Here is a 19425-nt window from a genome sequence, read left to right on the forward strand (position 1 = left end):
GTACACGGCAGGATGGATCCATGCTTTCATGTTTTTGACGCCAAATTCTGACCCTACCATCTGAATGTCGCAGCAGAAATTGAGACTCATCAGACCAGGCAACATTTTTCCAATCTTCTATTGTCTAATTTTGGTGAGCCTGTGTGAATTGTAGCCTCAGGCACCTGGTGTGGTCTTCTGCTGCTGTAGCCCATCTGCCTCAAGGTTCGATGGGTTGTGCATTCAGAGATCCTCTTCTACATACCTTGGTTGTAATGAGTGGTTATTTGAGTTACTGTTGACTTTCTATCAGATCGAACCAGTCTGGCCATTCTCGTCTCACCTCTGGCATCAACAAGGCCTTTTCGCCCACAGAACTGCCGCTCACTGGATGTTTTCTCTTTTTTGGACCATTCTTTGTAAACCCTAGAGATGGTTGTGCGTGACAATCCCAAAAACTCAACACTTTCTGATATACTCAGACCAGCCCATCTGGCACCAACAGCCATGCCATGTTCAATGTCACTTAAATCACCTTCCATCCCCATTCTGAAGCTTGGTTTGAACTGCAGTGGATCATCTTGACCATGTTGACATGCCCTAAAGCATTCAGTTGCCAACCTGTGATTGGCTGATTAGTAATTAGAGCTAACAAGCATTTGGACAGATGTACCAAATAAAGTGGCCAGTGAGCATATATCCATATGGGGTCCACCTTTGTATGCTGGCTGGGATGTTAGCTTTAAACAAAAAGCTTTTCTGATGAAATAATACCTTCACAGTCCATTTAGATGGATGAAGCCAAGGTTGTTCCCATGCTTGTCATCATTTAAGGTTCACATGCTTGAATGGTCATACGGCAAATGTAGGAACTTCTCTAATGAATAATCTATAAGTTGGCATGTAGGAAGCAGAGCATCTGTCTGGTCCTAATTGCAATCAAGCAACCATCAGCTGATGGCAAACGGAGTTCAGCTCTGCTGGTTTTTGTGTGGTCTTCACTCAGAAACGCTCATGAAACAAAGACTATGCATTTTAGATTATGGATAAACACTTTGTGACACAACCACACCTTATCAAGGGACTTTAGAGGTTTAAAGCAAATATCTTTGTTGTTTTTTCTGCACTTGTGATTGTGTCTTAGCATCTTTGCCTGGTTGGCACTTGGGACTTTTTACATCAGTGACGCCACAGCTCTCAGCCTTCATCCTTAAAGGATTGTGTCAGCCATTCTGAAGTGTGTTTCTGTGTTAAAGTTATGAATAATTACTGTCTTACACGTTGGCTCTCTAAAGGATCATTTCTGCAAGGGCCAGAAACACAAACTGTTTATTAGGCTTCTTTCACTGTAGAATAAATCACTGTAATTATTATCCAGGTTACCCAATTTTCTATTTTTCTCCTCTGATTTCCAGGATTTTCTATGTATCCCACGATTCCCAGGACTTGAAGATCTTCAGCTACATTGCCAGAGATGGTTCCAATAATTCCTTCAGATGTAACGTCTTCAAGTCTAAAAAGAAGGTACGGTCAGATTATGTAATTAAGCTGTTTTAGTGTTCGATATGTGCAGAAGGTTGCAGAGGATGCCCATGATTGAGCGCGCACGGGAGTCAGAGGAGAGAGTCGATCCCTCTCTGTCTGGGTGCAGAGTGTTAAGCTGCTGGCTGCAGAGGATTTACGGCTCTGTGTGAAGATGGGAAAAGAGCAAAGTGTCAACCAGAATTCCTTCAGTGGAAGAAATATGAGAAATATTTGTCTAAATGCATTGTTTTGATGCACGAATGACTTACTTTTCAAATCATTTTGGCTCCGTTCATCATTTTTGCTCTTAACTTTGATGTTACTCAGTTTCCAGCATCTGGGTGAACGTTCAGAACCACAGCCGCCTGCACTGAATACAGAAGAGGCGGTTTTGGCTCATTGGACGTTGATGCTGTCTCAGCTCGGATGTTTAGCAGTCCCATAAACGTGCCGTATTATCTGCAACCAGACTAGAGAAACTAATTAGAACGTTCTTTTGGACAGGTGCCACGTAAGCCTTTTATGTTATTGGGTTGTGGTTCTCTCCCTGTCAGACGCAGGCCATGCGTATTGTGCGGACAGTGGGTCAGGCGTTCGAGGTGTGCCACAAGCTCAGTTTGCAGCATGCTGAGCAGGACGCTGATGGACAGGCGGACGGAGAGAACGACAAGTCCACGGACAAGCCTAGCAGCCATGGTGAGATCTCACTGAGCACAAATAATACACACGGATGAATGCAAACTCTAATTTCAGATCCCATTGACACCCTCAAATGTTGCTTTTGCATTCATTTGAGCCAAGATCCACCTGCTTCCTGCTTTGGCTGAGTTAGGTAATAAATCTGGGTTTATTTATAGCAAACACACCGTGCTAGTGACAACATCCTCATTAGGTATTCTCTTGAGTGGATCTCCTGGAATATTTAATATAATTTTATAGAATTATGATCAGAAATAATAATCAAATATGTTTTTTCAGTGAACCACGCCTTTCAAACCTTTTTTTAGCAGGTTTATGTTTGAGACTCTTATTGTGAAGGATTAGACGAAGTTCTTTGAGTTTCACTGTGGACGCTACGTACCGGCAGCACTGACTCTGAGACTTTTGTGATGTGTAGAAAAGTCTAGAATCAGACAGGGCGAGAAAACATGAATTTGTTCTGCAGGATATTTTGGATGAGTGCTGAGCCAAATCTGCCTCGTAGAAATTACTGGAAGGACCGTCACTATGGCAACCTTAAAGGTCTGATCAGGTAAAAATGATTGAGATGTGGACGTAAAAAGCCTCTCTGGTCAGTGAGCTGTTTAAAACACCTAAATAGGAGTTGGTTCATATAAAGGTTCCAAAGATGTAAAAATACACTTTTTTTTTTTACACATTTTATCTTTGATAAATAAAAAAATAACAATTCTGTTTTAATGAGTTGTTTAAGACTTAACATAAGAAGGTAGGTTGTAGCTGCCTGGGCAGATGGAACAACACACAGAGCCTCTTTAGTGTAGATAATGAGAAGTGGAAACATCAGAGGTATTTGTGATCAGCAACAGGAGAAGAGTGCTTGTGTATCTGTGTTTTTGGGTGTAAATCAAAGAGAGGAAACAGGGAGCTTCTCTCAGGTGTGCAGCTTCATAAATAGGAAAGCTGTTTGTTGCTGGTGAAATTTTAACGTGACCTTCTTCTACAAACACAAAAGTAGTTTGGGGAAGAGAGCATTAACAGACTTTCAGGTTGGGTTATCGATTTCATGTTAACCGGGTCAAAGTTGTGCTCATAAAAACAAGTATACATTTTTCAGTGATCCTCCTCTGTAAACATTTATTTTTGTTCTCAAAATGTGAAATAAATATAGTTTGTAGACCAAACATCCATTTTCCCGAGTGCTGTCCCATGTGAAGCTCTTCAGGTTTTAGTGGCTCAAGAACCACTAAAACCTGTTTCAAAGCAATAACGTGGCTTTAGTGCTGCTTCAACATCGGCTGTGATGAGTTTTTGCATTTCAGATCAATTATGTACAAACATTAGTCGGCTGAGGCACTTGTGCATTGTTCCACAGATGGTGAACTAACAGGAGCAGAGCAAGAGGAAATAGGTGAAAGCGGCAAACATGGAGGGGAAGATTCAGTCGTTGGTGTCTCACTGCGCGAGAAGGCCGTCAGTGAGATCCTGCAGAGCCTGGCTGAGCTGAACGTCGTCAAACCTGGACAGACCATCATGGTGAGACATGACACGTCTTCTCAAACACCTGGGAGTTAAAGGTTAAAGGTCCCATCCTAATGGGGAGCAGCGAGCTGCAGACACGGCTGCGCTCGGGAAATTTTGGGTGGTTTAACCTCCTAATCCAACTCCTTGAAGCTGAGTGTCAGGCATGCAGGCATTGGGTCCCAATTTTTAAATCGTTGGTATGAGCCAACCGGGATTTGAACCCCGATCTCCCAGTCCAATGGCAGACACTCATACCACTAGCCCACTGAGCTGGTTTCTTGTGATTCATATAGCCCTTTTCAGATAGACATTCTGGAACATTTGTGGACAATTCAATCCGGTTTTTAACCGGAACACACCACTTTTGTAGTGGAACTTGTCCTTTCGGCTGCGTTCACACAGCAGGGGGGGGGGGGGGGGGGGTATAGGATTCATTTTAAGAAAAAGAAGAAAATATTATTTCTATAGCGCCTCTCAAGATAAAAATCACGAGGAGCTTAAGCATAATTTTGCGCACACGAAGACGCATAAGAGACCTGGATGGTGAAGCTCAATGGTTAAAGGAATCACTGAAGCGGTGTGATGCGCTCCGTCGCACGTCTAGGCGGTACCGTAGGAGGCGAGCTGCCGTGGTTTGCCGCATGCTACAGGAGCGAGCTATCTAGGTGCGAACAGCGTCCCCCGGTCCCCTCCTCCTCCCCCTCCCCCTTGTCCGGAACTCTACCTCACCAGTCTGAAGCAGCCACCCTGTCCATAACAAGTCCGGACCTGTTACTTGGGACTTCGTCCGGTTAAAGTCCGGAAAACGTTATCCGGATGTTTGTATTCAGACACAAAGGTCTTACGGACAGAGTCCGGAACATTTCCGTTTTTCATGGCCTGTCTGAAGGGGGCGTATGTTAGCGAGGTGTGATGCAAGAAAATAAAATCATATCCAGTCCTTTACATTTGGAAACTAATGAAAAATGTGAATTCACAGATTTGTCTGGGTTATGATTGTTCAACCAGATAAATTTCACTAACCATGGAGCGCACATTTACGGCATTGTAATCAGTGATGGGAAAAATGGCGTTACTAAGGGAATTATTTTGTTTAGTAAATGGTAAGTGGCCTGTATTTGTATAGCACCTTCTTAGGATTCTACAGCCCCCCAAGTCGCTTCACAAAACAATCAGTCGTTCACACATTCACACACTAGCGGGGGTGAGCTACGATGTTGTGTTCATTACTGATAAGAAAATGCATGCTTTACTATAATTCAGCAGTGAGGTGTGTTGAAGTTGTCATCATCTCACCGGGAGCTAAAGGGGTGGAGGTGTACATCCAAGCACATCACGATCCGTGAGCAACAAGGAAGACGTGATCGGTAGCTATGGCAGTCGACCCAGAGACCACGGATTCACCGCTGCAGCCGTGAATCTGCTCTGTGGTCTCCGGGTCTACAGCCCTATCCTTCCTGGTGTGACAGCTGGACTCTCATTTAAGGATGTTCACCGCCAAGTCATCAGTTCATTTATTCCTTGTTAAGATCTCCAATCTTCCTCCAGTCATCCAACTGGAGCCGGTTGCTGTTCCTGATCCTCTCCTAAAGCCTAATTTATAGAAGAATTTGGTGAGCAATTTGTGTGCGTCACCATCATTGTTGCTGCAGTGACATGCATGTTTGCCTGAATCGTTTAACCCTCCCACTGTCTTTATGGGTGGCAGGGGTGAGGAGTGAGCACCATCTCACCCCTGCCAAGTGGACCTCAAGGGATATACCATCAATCCTGCTCAATGGTCAACGTTCCTCGCGGGGTCACCCATTAGGACAGTGGGAGGGGTAAAACTCTCAGTGGCCTAGTGGTATGGCCTGGAATTGGGAGATCAGGGTTCAGATTTGTTCAGGTCGTATCAAAGACTTTAAAAATGGGACCCAATGGGACACTCGGCTTTAAGGGGTTGGATTGGGGGGGTTAAACAACGAAAAGTTCCTCAGCGCAGCCACTGCTGCAGCTCACCGCTCCCCATGGTGATGGGTCAGATGCGGAGATGTAATCTCGCCAGTGTGTGATGATGACTATGGGAATAAAACACCCAAGTATACATAGAACCTAGTTTACAGGCAAATCTAGACATTATAAGACATGTAATTTATACCCAAGAACAATGTGCTTTGCTAATAGTCTTCCTATATATGTGAATAAATAGTCTGACCATCATGACCCATAGGGAGAGCTCAGTTGTGGGGGAATCTACGGTTGTCTCTCAAATTGTCTCCTCATAGCCATTTATGTAGTAAGTTTTATTAAGAGGGGACCCAAATGTTCCTAAATGTTATGATAAAGTAATGCAATAGTTACTTTTCCCGTAATTATTTACTTTTATAAAATTCTGGTTCAGTTACCTTTTTGAAGAAGTAATTAGTAACTATAACTAATTATTTTTTAAATAAATTTTCCCAACACTGCATATGAGTCAGAAAGTCTAGCGTTTGCTAAGTCAGGCTGTGAAGTAGCAGAACTGGCAACAGTACTTGGAATAGACTCCAGTTAACACATTGAGATGCTCAATCAAAAAACTAAAAAAAAATGCAGTACTGTTGATCAATCAGAAAATGTTTTGAGCGTTGATGTAAAGCATGCTGCTACTGCAGTATGATTCTCTCCCTAAATGTTCATTTCAGCACAAACCAGGTGCTTGTCTGTGCTGATTTCCCCACAGAGAAGTTGGAAAAAGAACAACACATTTCACATTTTTATGGCTCTTATTCCCTAATTCTCTTGCCAAAGAAAAGGTTTTAGTGCTGTGGCACAGGACAGTTTCATCGGCTAGCCTTAATGAATGTGGGCTATAATTCAGTAAGGACTGGTTTCACGCTGCACTGCATAAAGGCACAAATGCTCCGTTGTCATGTGGTCAAACGTGTTGAGAATGAGACAAAGTTTGTCACTAAGTTTGTTGCTCCAGTTTTCATTTTGTCAGTTTGCATAAAATCCAGAATGTATTCCTCCCACCTCCAAAGAAAGACTTAATTTGTGAAGAGAGCTTTAGGGCATTGCAAGAATTTCCAGCCAGCTCCAGGATCATCTCCTAAAGCTGATTCATCTGCAGGGTCAGGGCACCAGGGGTGCAGAGCTTCACTGGCACCAGGTAGGTGTGAATGTGTCTACTTGCACAGTGAGGTGGAGAGTTTGGGGGGATGAGCTGGTGCCAAAAAGGGCAGCAAGGATGCCACTTCTCTAAGTGAGATCCAGGGATTGGACTGCGGAGAATTTTGGTAAAGCAATTTCCAATATTTCAAGTATTTTTAAGTGAAGTCCCACTAGTTGTCACATTGATGTGCAAAATTTGTTCTCCGCATTTGACCCATCCCTTGGGAGACCAATGAGCTGTAGACACGGCCGCGCTCGGGAACCATTTGGTGGTCGAACCCCTTAATGCTGAGTGTCAAGCGGAGAGGCTTTGTGTCCCATTTTTAGAAAATATTTGGTATGACCCAACTGTGGATTCGAACCCACAATCTCCCAGTCTCAGGGCAAACACTCATACCACTAGGCCTCTCAGCTGGTGGAAATGTTGGTTTGTCTGGAGAACAAATGATAAGGATTGATATCAATGCCGTCAATGTCAGTATCCTGAGACCATTTGTGTGGGGTTGCCTCCCAGCCAAGGGAGTCGACTCATCCACTGTCATAAAAAAGAATGGTACCCACACATTCTCCCAGAGGAACTCCTCCCAGTCCTCTAAGAACTGTTTGGTGATATACTATTTTTACAGCATCATGGAGCATTGTTTTAAAAGGCTAAAGTGAGTCTTTAGTGATTCAAACTTGTGGTGAGTCCTCAGAAGGTGATTAGACAAAAGAAAAACACAAATTTTGACAATTTAGAAACGTTTATGGCAACAGTGGCAGAGGAGTTAAGTGCCAGCCTCATAATGGAGGGTTGCAGGTTCAAGTCTGGCTCAGTCTGTCATGGTTGCTATTAGGGATGTCCCATTCCGATATTGATATCGGAAGTCATTCGATATTGGCCCAACAACACTATTGGATTATATCGGACTGCATCAAAAATCTTCGATATAAGCAGTCCGTTAAGGTTCACATTTTTGCAACCAATGGTTTTCATACTTACTGTTATTGGCTCTTGTTCTCCGATTGAGTTATATCACTTGATCAGGCCTTTCATACATTGAAATGCTTTTAATTTGACTTCAGTAACCATAGAAACATCTGACTGAAGGATCTAAAATACGCTGATTAGCCAACTTCAAAACTAAAAACAATATAGCATTTCAGCCACAACTTCAGGGTTTTATTGGAAATGTTTTAACACAAAATCCATTTCTGACCCTTTAGGGTACTGTGTGATCTTGCTTCTCTAGCAAAACCCACTAATCCTTTCCTGTGTCTATATTTCTTCTTGTACTCACTGATCTCTGAAGCCTCACAGTCAAATTAGTTAGCAAACCCATCCACAGTCATAAAATCCAAACTTCTGTTTATTTCCACCTCTGCTGGCCTAAACATTTTCCGTAGCATCGAGTCTCTTAGCTTCTAGCTGCTCCTGTCTGTGCAGCTGAAGGACACCGACTGCACTCTTGATTCATCGCCTTGTCTTTAGTGCTGCTTCATACTGTTATCAGTGTATAAAGCTCCCAAACGGCACATTGAGCTAAGAAAGGTATAGCATTTTGTCCTCTACTGCAGCGATTGCTACAGACTTGTCACCAGAATGTTATCCTGCTGAAAAAAGAAGCAAGGGGATTGGACTGGCTAGCTTAAATATTCCTCCCTACTGTGTAAAGGAGACACCTAATCCCCAAAACCCAGTCTGCTCCCCGTGATTTTTCAGACACAGCACAATAATCCAACAGAAGGGTTCACAAACATCTGCTCTATGAAGATAAGCACCGGCGCAGGAGGACAGGAGAGGAAGGAAGGATTACGATATGGAGGAGTTTGATCACTTAAAGTTTGGGCGAAAGAGCTTCTAAATGGGCTGTGGTTGAGATGCTATGTGGATCAAGGAAAATCTATCAAAGGCTTTTCTTAGTTCACAGATGTCATGCAACAGTTATGTTTCATGTCTTAGATCAGTGGTTCCTAACCTCGGGGTCCCGACCCCCACAAGGGGGCGCCAAAGCCTCTCCAATTTAAGGGGTTAAAACTTCAGTGATTACTTGTTTATAGCCTACATTTTGCTCACTTTTTTTTTCATGAGTGAAAAGTTTACTGATATTAAGACAGGAAATAATTAGTACAGAAAAAGTAACACACTTTTAAGAACATTTTGCTCAGCTCACTGTTTTATTTTCAAGTGTCAAAAGTTCATTAAAGATAGGACTGGTTGATTAATCACAGTGTTTACAGTAAATAATCTAGTATTAACAGTAATATACACATTTAAGTACATTTTGCTCAGTGTATTTTTATGTGTCAAACGTTTATTGAAAGGAATGATTGATTTATCAGTGTTTACAAGAAACAATGTGTTCAGAAAAGTAATACAAACTGTCAAGCACATTATGCTCTGTTTGGTTTTGTTAATGACTTTGTTCTGTACTGGAGCCTACTATTACTGTTATCTATTGAATCAAAGCATATTAAAATGGGCTTGAACAATTTTATCATTTCTTAATACTGTTTGTACTGGAAGAGAGAATGGGAGGGGGTCGTCAAAAATTTTACTGGTAAAAAACGGGGTACCTTGGGAAAAAGGTTGGGAACCACTGTCTTAGATGTTAGTCAAACATCACTCAACTCTTGTATTTTAATAAATGCCATGCTGCATACACTAACCTGTGTAAACATAAGAAACACTTATTTTACTGTTTGTTGTGCGATGTTGCCCTCTAGTGGTGGAATGTTGTTTGTGAATGTGCTCAAACCCACACAATCCATGCAAACTTTATTCTCCTTTGTGTCTCCTCAAACAGGAAAACACTTTCTAGCTGAGGAAAATTTGCTTAAAGATGCTGCATTTCTTCAGGGAAAGTTTTGCAATGATGTCGATTATCTGGAAATTCATTTAAATCTCCTCCCGGGGAAAACCGAGGGCAGACAGAATGTGGAATAGAGTGTGTGGTGCTCTATTTTGCTCAGGCAGAGACTTTGGGATGAGGGTGTTTGTTTGACAGCTAGTATAAAATAATGGATGCTATTTCAATGCTCATTATGTTTTCTCTTCTGCTTCATGTCAGGATATTGATGGAAAGTCTGTCTTCACTGTGACGTCCCAAGGCGTTTCACCCAGCAGCCCTTGCTCTCCGTCTGTCACTCCGCTGGCTTCGCAGCACTACCTGCAGCTCCTTCAGCAGCAGCTCCAGCAGCAGCAGCAGCACACACAGGTGGCCGTCGCTCAGGTGAGAAGCTGGCAGAGCTCCGATTGGAGTCAAAACTAGCATACCGTACCTGTTTTCATAGTTGTATTAACTAGTTACTTTTATACTCTATAATTTATTATATTTTTAATGCCCATATCAACCGATATCAATGGTAGACCGCTAACATCGGACATCCGTAATAAAAAGACAAGGCAAAATAAGAGCACACTTGCAAAGCTGAATGTAACGAAATTATTTTAAACGTTTTTTTGTGAGTTAAATAGTTTTTAGATCATTTGGAGCTAAAATTGATTAAATGCATGAACTAACTGCCATCAGAAGAACAGAAGAAAGCATCGGTATCAGTGTTAAATTCCTTGTATCAGTTTCACACCTGCTATCTTTTTGGTGTCCCATCTGAGACTTTCAGAAATATTAGTAGTTTCTATTTGTGCATCACGTGCATCAGGACCAGCTGTTTATAGTAGTTACTTCTCAAAATTAGTCTTAGATGGCATGGATCGTTATGTAAAGGGGGCAGAGCCTTATAAGTGCATACTTCAACCTACCTCCATTTCAAGCAATGTTGATTGTTACAAATGATGTTATTTATTTTATTTTTTCATTGTTAATGTTTGAAATAAAAATAAACAAACAAACAAAATGCTGTGTGTTCCAAGGGCAGGCCCCCGATGATGATGATGATGATGATGATGATGATGATAGTTTAACGACACTAATCCATTAAAAACAAAACCATAGTGTGTAATGCCCTCACCCTACCACTGCACATCAGTGTGTTCTGTTTGTTTCTTTCACTCTCATTACCACTAGGGGGCAGCACTGATGCAGGAAAACTATGACAGTGTTGTGGTTGTAGCTGATAAGATACCAACCTTCCTTTCTAAAATACAACCATTAAATAATACCCTTATTGTTACTTTTGGTGTCAGTCGTATCATCATTTATCAGAGGAGGTCATAAATAAATGTTTGATTTATAGTTTGTAGGTGAGTTGAGAGGAAGGTAGTTAACAGAAATCAGGCAAATGTTGTTGTTCTGTAACCATTGAGCACAAAGTAAATCCTCCTTTCTGCTCCAGGTGCAGCTGCTGAAAGACCAGATAGCAGCAGAGGCCTCTGCTCGTATGGAGGCTCAGGCCCGCATCCACCAGCTCCTGCTGCAGAACAGGGACCTGCTGCAGCACCTGGCCCTGCTCGTTCAGCAGCTAAAACAGATGGAGGCTCGCTCCATCACAACGGCGCAGGCGGAGCAGCTGCAGGAGACTCGAGCCAACAAACACGGTGAGTGTTGGGGAGCAACACTGTTACTTTTACCTGTTACTATTATTCTGTTTGTTTGTTGCTTTTCTTTTGGCGCCTTTTTCACGATTCATACGTTCGCTCCCAATAGGTCAGTTAAAATGGAAAACACACTTGGGGCATTTCAGCCAGGCGTGCCGTTAAAACTTTAGTAGTTCATGGTCCGTTACATAGGGTGTAGAAGCAGAATGGCCAAAGAAATAGCTGCTACAGGAACGCGGACGTCCAAGCAGGCTGAGCATTCTCTCGTTTTTGAGAGAGATGATGCCGAGAAGCTGAGCAGAGTGTGTCTGATGGCTTCTCACCACGGTCGGTGTGGAAGTCAAATGTCTATTCTGCATCAATTTACAAACCAACTTCAGTTAAAGAGTTTGTCTTCGATCAAAGTTCAGACAACACTTGTGCCATCAAATTATGCTTTATCGCATCCGCCACATAAAATACCCACTTGCTGCTAAAACATCTGCATGAAGCAGAGCTGTTGGGATTTGAGGTTGGTGCTGGTTTAGTTTCTCTAACTAAAAAAATGTATTTTATTCAGATTGCGTGCTTACTTGGAATGCACGAAATTCAAAGTCAAAATAATGAGCAAATAAAAACAAGGAAAATCAAAGTTCTGCTCAGTTTCCATATGATCTGTTTATTCAGATGCATGTACTCTCCATGTGCTGACTTATATTGGGTTTCAGAGAAATACATTAAACACCAATTTCATTTTAAATTTCCTGACCTATTGAAATCTATTAACCTGCTGAGAACAGAACAACATACATTATGGCCTGGCTCAGTGGTGGACGGGTCACTGGGAGCACCGGAACGTTTTCCATTGGGGAGCGGCTGCAGTTGCCTGCTCGGTATTACTACACACCGTAGATTTCCACTGCTGTCTCTCAGCATCATCTGAGTGTGTGTTGTATTATTTTTCTACAGGTACTGGAGTGTTTTTCCACAAAAAATGGCTGATCTTTCCAAAATACTAATGAATAACAACATTATTGTTCCTACTTTCTGCCATTGTCAGTGTGTATTCATTTCAGCGTCATGTTTCGTGCTTGTATTAATCATGTAGGTCCTTTCTGGTAGAAACTGTTTGCTGCTAATCTCAGAAGTCACTTGAGTGCAGCGCCTGGCATCGTGCTGACTCCTCCTTTCTGCTGAGACAGCTCTTTGAGGGATGATTACAAATAAACCAAATGATAAAAATGGAAAAGTCAACATTTGGGTTGTAGTTGACCCGTCTCATTTTGCTTCCTGCTTATTTTACAGACTTTTTTTTTCTTTCTGTCTCCACCAGATGGTCAACAGTCCCTATGCAGCTCTGTTCCTATGTCAGTAAAACCCATCTCCTTGAATCTGAAGACTACTTACAATCAGACCCAGGATCAGCTCACCACCTCTGCACGTGCATGGCCACTACAGATCTCACTGCTCTCCCCCGCCCAGGTGGACTGTGCAGAGTCCTACCTGAACCTGCTGAACCTGGAGAACAGCTCTAAACCGGCAGCCTCGCTGACTGAAATGGACCCGGTCATCAGGGCCAACGGCACCGTAGACAACACGGAGATCTGCGACGGTGAGATCGTCCAATTCACGTTGAGGAACTCAACCATCATGGATGAAAAGTAAGATTTGTGTCTATATAACACCTACCAGGCAAGCGTGTTCCCAGCACCATTACATTACTTAAGACATTTAACATTATTCTCAAACAATGGAAATGTGTTATTTTAAACAGCACTGTTCCAATCCAAACTTCCCGTTAAGGCCCTGTAGACACGGGAACACTTTGTGATTACACAACGTGATTCCACCTTGAATTGACATAGAAACCATTTGTGGCCCTTTGAGGGATTTCTAATGGCCCCCAAACATGGGCGTCGCACCCGTGGGGGATGTGGGAGATGCAACACCCACACTCTTCTTATTGAGATTGTTCAACTGGCACCCACACTTTTCCAGCTGTTTTGCTCACCTCTACACCAGTCTGGTTTCTTTACGTCGCACTCACTCTGTTTGCCTCATCTCCTTCTTCACCTCCCGCTTCTGACAGCCGATGTCGGGTTTCAAGGAGAGCAGGAGAGGGAGGGACGGAAGAGCTCGACTGAATAATTTTACATCTTGACATTAGCTGTACAAAGTCTGAGTTTGATAATGTGAAGAACAACAATTTGCAGAGGTTTATAACAGTCACGGCGCCAGGTTTTCATTTTTGGGTGGGCCACGGTAATTTTGGACGGACCTTAATAAGCAGTGACTTAAGTGAAGCAGGCAGGTCGCGCTAGAAAATTTCGTTTAAAAAGACGTCATAAATGTTTCCCCCGTCCTTTTTATTTCTAAAATATGAAGTAAAAACTCACAATTTAATTTTCATTCATTTGTCATTAATATGTAGTCTACACACGTGCGTTAAGTGGACCATCTTCCAGCATCCAGCCCACCTCTCCAAATGCGTAAAATGTGCATCAGCCGCTAGGCGTGCCGCGCGCACCGTCAGGTCAGCCCAGACAAGAGCAGAGCAAATAGAGAAAGAATAGAGGACAATTCTGTCTGGATGTGGATGGAGATTACATTTTACAGCAGCCTGATCATCATTTAAATACGTACACCATCACCTGTCTTCTAGTCCACGCTATCAGCATTATTTTAATGTGTGTGTGTGTGTGTGTGTGTGTGTTTTCCACTTCAAACACTGGTCTAACCAACCAGACCAGCCTGTCCAGTAACATATTAATGTTACAATTAAACAGTTACACTTCATGTAGGCTAGGAACATTTCACCTGCCGTGGCCCGACCGCTTCTGCTCCACATGAACTTTGTGCGTGATCAAATGTCTCTACAGGTGCTTTCTGAGCTGAAGAGGCTGTTCTGCCTCAGACTGGATGCGTAATGCGTCTCCAGAGACGGGAACAAGCGCTATTCAGCCAAAGTTTCATAATCAGCGAACATTTTTCCAAGTGACACATCCCTCAGAGAGACCGGGTTCCCAGACCGTTTCAGTGGGAGGAAATCTTACCGCATGCGCCGTGGTTCTGCACTGCGCTGCGAACCCCTCTACAGATCTTCAGCCCACTGTCCACCGTGGGCGCTCCGAGCCGCGCTGAGCACAGTGTCCAGTATAAAGCTCTGATGTTCTGATGGGAATCATTTCTTGATGGATTTAGTTACCTCCGCGATGTGCGTAACGATTAAAATGTCAGCTCATCTGTGTGCGCATCAGTGTGCGTCGGGGTAATTCTTTCAAAACAGCCAGCATCCTTGAGTTTATCCGTCAAAATAAACAGTCATATGGAAATATCTGTAACCTGCCATTTAACTGTTTTGCCTTCTTGTGAAGATTTTTGCAAAGAGAAACAATTAAACTTGATAAACCCCAGAGCCACGTGCACCGCTGACTGTAAATGAGGGGGAAACGATTTAACGGATCCTTTTCTTTTCAACATGGTTTAATGTAAAGTTTCATTCAGTACAAGCTTTAGTTACACCAATCTAACGAGACAGAGCCTGGATTTGTATTCTGAACGGTTTAAACATGTTTAAAACGGAGACATGCGTGACGCGTCTAAAATTCGCACCTAAACTAACAAGATGAATAACATGAAATTATTTTAGGCACAGACAACATCCCCCACACTTTTGAAAAGCTTGCAACGCGCCTGCCCCCAAATGCATTTCTAAAAAGGTGGAATTTTAACCTTTCTAGCAACCTTAACAGCCTTGCTCCAAATTCTGCGGCCGCCTTGATCTCACGAGGTTATTGTTGCCTACGTATGCATGACGTCAGAGCAAGTCGGTGTCGAGTCGGACACAGATCTAACCGGCATGCTCTGCGCGCCGATCACCGGCGATCTAATCTGCGTAGAACTGGCTCATCTCGAACAAGCGCGGTGTGTTTGTTACTGGATCCACCTTCTGAGTCTGCTAGGCAACAGCATTTGTTTCATTTTTCAAACAGGAAGTGGGAGTTAAGTTAGAATCTGGTAGGGGGTGACTTGCTCTTTAATGTCAAATCCTGGTCCTTGAGAGCCACTACCCAGCATGTTTTTGCTATTTCCCTACTCTAACACATTTGATTCAATGGTTGAATCTACTGTTCAGCAGCTAATAACGCTCTGCAGAAGCCGATAAATCACACACTAATTACCATCCGGTATGTTAAGCTGGGCGTACACTGTGCGACTTTTTCACTCGCAGCGTTCAGCTTCAGCTCAAACTGTACGACTTCCTCGCAGGGCAGATCTCACGAGTCATGCGCTCACACTGCACGACCCAGTTCTCGCATGCGACCTGACTGCTCACACTGTACGTGTGTTAGCAACATGTCGGCCCTAAAAATGTGCTAAAAATAGCAGTTTTTACTCAACACGTCAGACTTTTTTGTCTTGCCTGTTGTCCTTCGGGAGTGCTGCAGGAGGACACACAGGGATTTATGGGGGGTGGATGAGGAAAACGAAATAAAGAAAGTAAATCTGTGTTTTGTGATCAGTTTAATTTGACATGAACACGACAAACACACTTTCTTGACAATCTTTGTGAGTAAAAAAACGTGTAGAAACAAAAACGAACAGGTCCTGGAAGTGGTAAGCAAAGTAAAATATTTGGGGCACATTTTAAGAAGTGACCTCTGTGATGACGAGGACATTAAGAGGCAGTGTGGTAAGCTGTACATGCAGGCTAACACACTGGCACGTAACTTTGGCATGTGCTCAGATCCTGTTAAAGTGTCCCTCTTTCGTTCCTTTTGTACTCCTCTCTATACAGCCCACTTGTGGTGCAACTATAGTAAGGTAGTAATGAAGAAGCTTCAAGTGGCTTATCAGGATGCTTTTAGAATCCTCATGAAGCTCCCTAGATGGACTTCGGCAAGTCACATGTTTGTTACGAGTAACATCCCAACTTTTCATGCGCTTCTGAGGCTCTTCATGTACAAATTCATCTGCCGACTGAGTTTGTCAGCTAACGCGGTTGTTAGAGCTCTGTCATCTTTATCTTACAGTGACACGAGGTACTCCTCAGTCCTTTTTAAACATTGGAGCAACTGCCTATACGGTTTGTAATTAGAATGTGTTTGTATTTTATTTTTTTTTATTTTTTTTATTCTTGTTATGGACATATCCCTTGTCTGAAATAAAGTTTGATTGATTGATTGATTAGGGAAATAGCGAGCGAGAGGCGTTGATGCAGGTTTGCGCATGCGCCGTGAGCGGTTCTGATACATTTTGGGTCGCAGCTGCTCGCAGCGCCGCTTCAACAGTGCGATACCCTCACGAGGGACGAGCGAAATATTAAACACGCCAGAAGTCCCTGCGACCTCACGACTGCTGATCGGCAGCTGGTCACGTGGTGTTAATCGCCTCTCGTAACCCCCTGTACACTACACGACCGCTCGGCGCAAAACTCGCCCCGATGTCGTGGATTCTCGCACGACTGGAAAATCGGCTCAAAAAAGTGAAAAAGTCGCACAGTGTATGCCCGGCTTTACTTGGAGCAAAGACACCCCTGAAATCTTCAGGATTGACACCCCTGCCCCAGAGATGCATGTGATTTTTGTGAATGGGATTTATTTTGGGTTTGTGGTTACACTCTGTAAAGGAAGTACAATATAAAGTTACCACTAACACATAGTTCCACAGTGGCCAATTAAACAGGTGGTGCTTTTATCAAACAGGATGCAATTTAGAGATTAATTTGCTTTCTGAGACGTTTCGGGTCGATTAACTTTACCTCTTTTGGTCAGAACCAGTTTTGCCGATCTGTGTTGTGAAATAATCAATAAACCCCTCTCAGGGTGTTTTGGGGAGCGGTTTTAATGGGTTGGTGTGTAACCAGTCAGACTGTGTTCAGGGTAACCAGGTGACACTGACAGAAACACAGAGTAGCTTTTAATGTTATTGCTGGAAAACTGCTCAAGTCAGCAGAAACTGTCTACAACTAATGAAAAAGCAAGTGTAATCAAGGGATTATGTGGAGGGAAAGAGGTTTTCACAAAACGAGGAAAGCGGTTTAAGGTTAAATGTTTGAATCAGAGAAGCCTGTGAGAGGAGATTCTCCTGCCTCGGCGTTTCTTCTGCAAATAACTCATTTTGAGCAGCTAAAGCACATGCAGAGATAAATGCAGTCTTTTTTTTCACAAGAATGATCTATAATAAATGCATTTTACTGTTTTAGCTACTCTGTTTCTTTTGGTTGTGCATAATTTAAAAGCTGAAGTGCTTCCACTTCTGTACCCCAGACAGAGGTTGTGTTGAATCCGCCCCCATGCAAAAATGCAGCTCTTACTGTACCTTAAGTGCATCTGTGGGGCTTATAATCACATTTTAATGAGCTTTTTAATGAACGTTTAATCCTCTTAAAAGTGTCATGAAAATCGGTGACTTTAAATGAAAAAAAAAACATTTACAACATGAGATCAAGAAGACATCTATAGCATGACAAAGCTTTTCCCTTTTATGCTGAAACTCTGGTTTTCTCAACATGAAAGTCATGTACGGTGCTCTCTGAGGGCCGCATGCTAAAGCTAATTTCAGAGCAGATGAGAGAAAAATGCGAGTTTGGAACTGACGTAACAGAGAGGTGTGTGTTACCCATCTTCTCTCCATTCACAAGCTGAAACTCTCACCTGCAACAGCGTGGGTCAGAAATAGAGCTCTACCACACAGCTAAGTTTGATGGTGCCCAACTCCAGCAGTCATCGTGTTAGATGCTGGGGACACCCTGGACATACAGCCATTCATACAACTGTGCACACACCTAGGGACAATTTAGGGCCCACAATGAACCTAACATACATTGTTACGGTGGGAGAAAGCTGGAGTATCCATAGAAAACCCACACTTGCATGGGGAAAACATGCTAACTCTGTGCTAAGACTAGGTGATATGGACCAAAACGTATATGTCAATCAATCAATCAATCAATCAATCAATCAAGGCTTTTTTCTATAGCGCCATCCCCACCCATTACGGGAGACCAAGGCGCTGAAGAACAAAATACAATCATGATTAAAGAAATTAAGACATTGAACATGAAACAACAGAGTTTAAAGCAAAAAATCAAAACTACATGAAAGAAAGCCAACTTCAAGCATGTTCAGGAAAGGCTAAACGAAATAAGTGGGTTTTCAGGCGACTTTTAAAGACCGGCAAAGAAGTAGACTGCCTAACTGACTGTGGGAGCTGGTTACAGAGTGACGGCGCTAGAAATGAAAAAGCCTGGTCTCCACGAGTCCGACACCTAGTACGAGGGACAACTAGCAGGCCCTGATCAGAGGAGCTTAAAGAGTGTGATGGGACATATCATTTCAGGAGTGCCGCTAAGTAAAGAGGGGTGCCTCGATGAAAGAAATTAAAAACAAACACCAGGAGTTTAAAACGCGCCCGATAAAAGACTGGTAGCCAGTGTTAGGGAGGCCAGCCCTGGACTGATGTCTAATTATCTTTTAGCTGAATTCCCATAAACATGATATAAATCTTGATATTTTTCTTCCCATAAAGAATTCACAAAAAAAAAGAAATCAGTTTTAAAGTTACATGTCTCAAATTTCACACGGGCACTTTTATTTCTAACCAGTGCTTAATTTGAGACGGAACAAGATCCGGGAAATATCTTATTTTGAAAGGACCGTTCCGGCAGCTGTCTGCTAGGATCCGGCCACTCACGCGACAAACTTGTGCTATACGCAGGGTTCGAATTACGGGTGAGCTAGGGAGCTCCTGGAAGCCCTCAACAAACACCCAGGGGGAGCCCGAAAATGATCCTTCTTCTACTTTTATTACATTATTCATGTGGACTCCCCGGGGATTATTTTGAGCTGAGAGGCGCAGAGCTCTGATCGTTGGCGCGCTCCAGACAGATGTGTCCTGAGCACGGCCACAGTAACATTATCAAAGTGTCACCACCTCAAAAAAAAAACTTAACACTCGATCGTTTATGTCGGCTCATATCCTTTTATGTTTTCTGTCTTTTATTTGTGTCTGATGCGTTTCGCTGCTGCGGTGCAGAGCGCATCACCTGTTTCGTCCTCTGGTGACTTCACCGGTCAGCGTTCGGCGCACACTCTGCTATATTTGCGGTCGGTAGATCTTTTTGAACT

General features: G+C 43.0%; 1 protein-coding gene across 1 annotated transcript in view; it reads left to right on the top strand.

Moving 5' to 3' along the window:
* The window catches only part of si:dkey-34e4.1 (carboxyl-terminal PDZ ligand of neuronal nitric oxide synthase protein), a 94552-nt gene that overhangs the window by 56723 nt on the left and 18404 nt on the right, over positions 1-19425 (top strand). The window contains exons 5-10 of the mRNA XM_015943037.3: positions 1395-1503; positions 2058-2199; positions 3557-3717; positions 9891-10052; positions 11116-11317; positions 12630-12957. Of these exons, the coding sequence (XP_015798523.3) occupies positions 1395-1503; positions 2058-2199; positions 3557-3717; positions 9891-10052; positions 11116-11317; positions 12630-12957 (1104 nt within the window). The remainder of the gene's footprint in view (positions 1-1394; positions 1504-2057; positions 2200-3556; positions 3718-9890; positions 10053-11115; positions 11318-12629; positions 12958-19425) is intronic.

This window comes from Nothobranchius furzeri, chromosome 6 (genome assembly GCF_043380555.1).
Source record: "Nothobranchius furzeri strain GRZ-AD chromosome 6, NfurGRZ-RIMD1, whole genome shotgun sequence".
In the NCBI taxonomy this organism is placed as follows: Eukaryota; Metazoa; Chordata; class Actinopteri; order Cyprinodontiformes; family Nothobranchiidae; genus Nothobranchius; species Nothobranchius furzeri.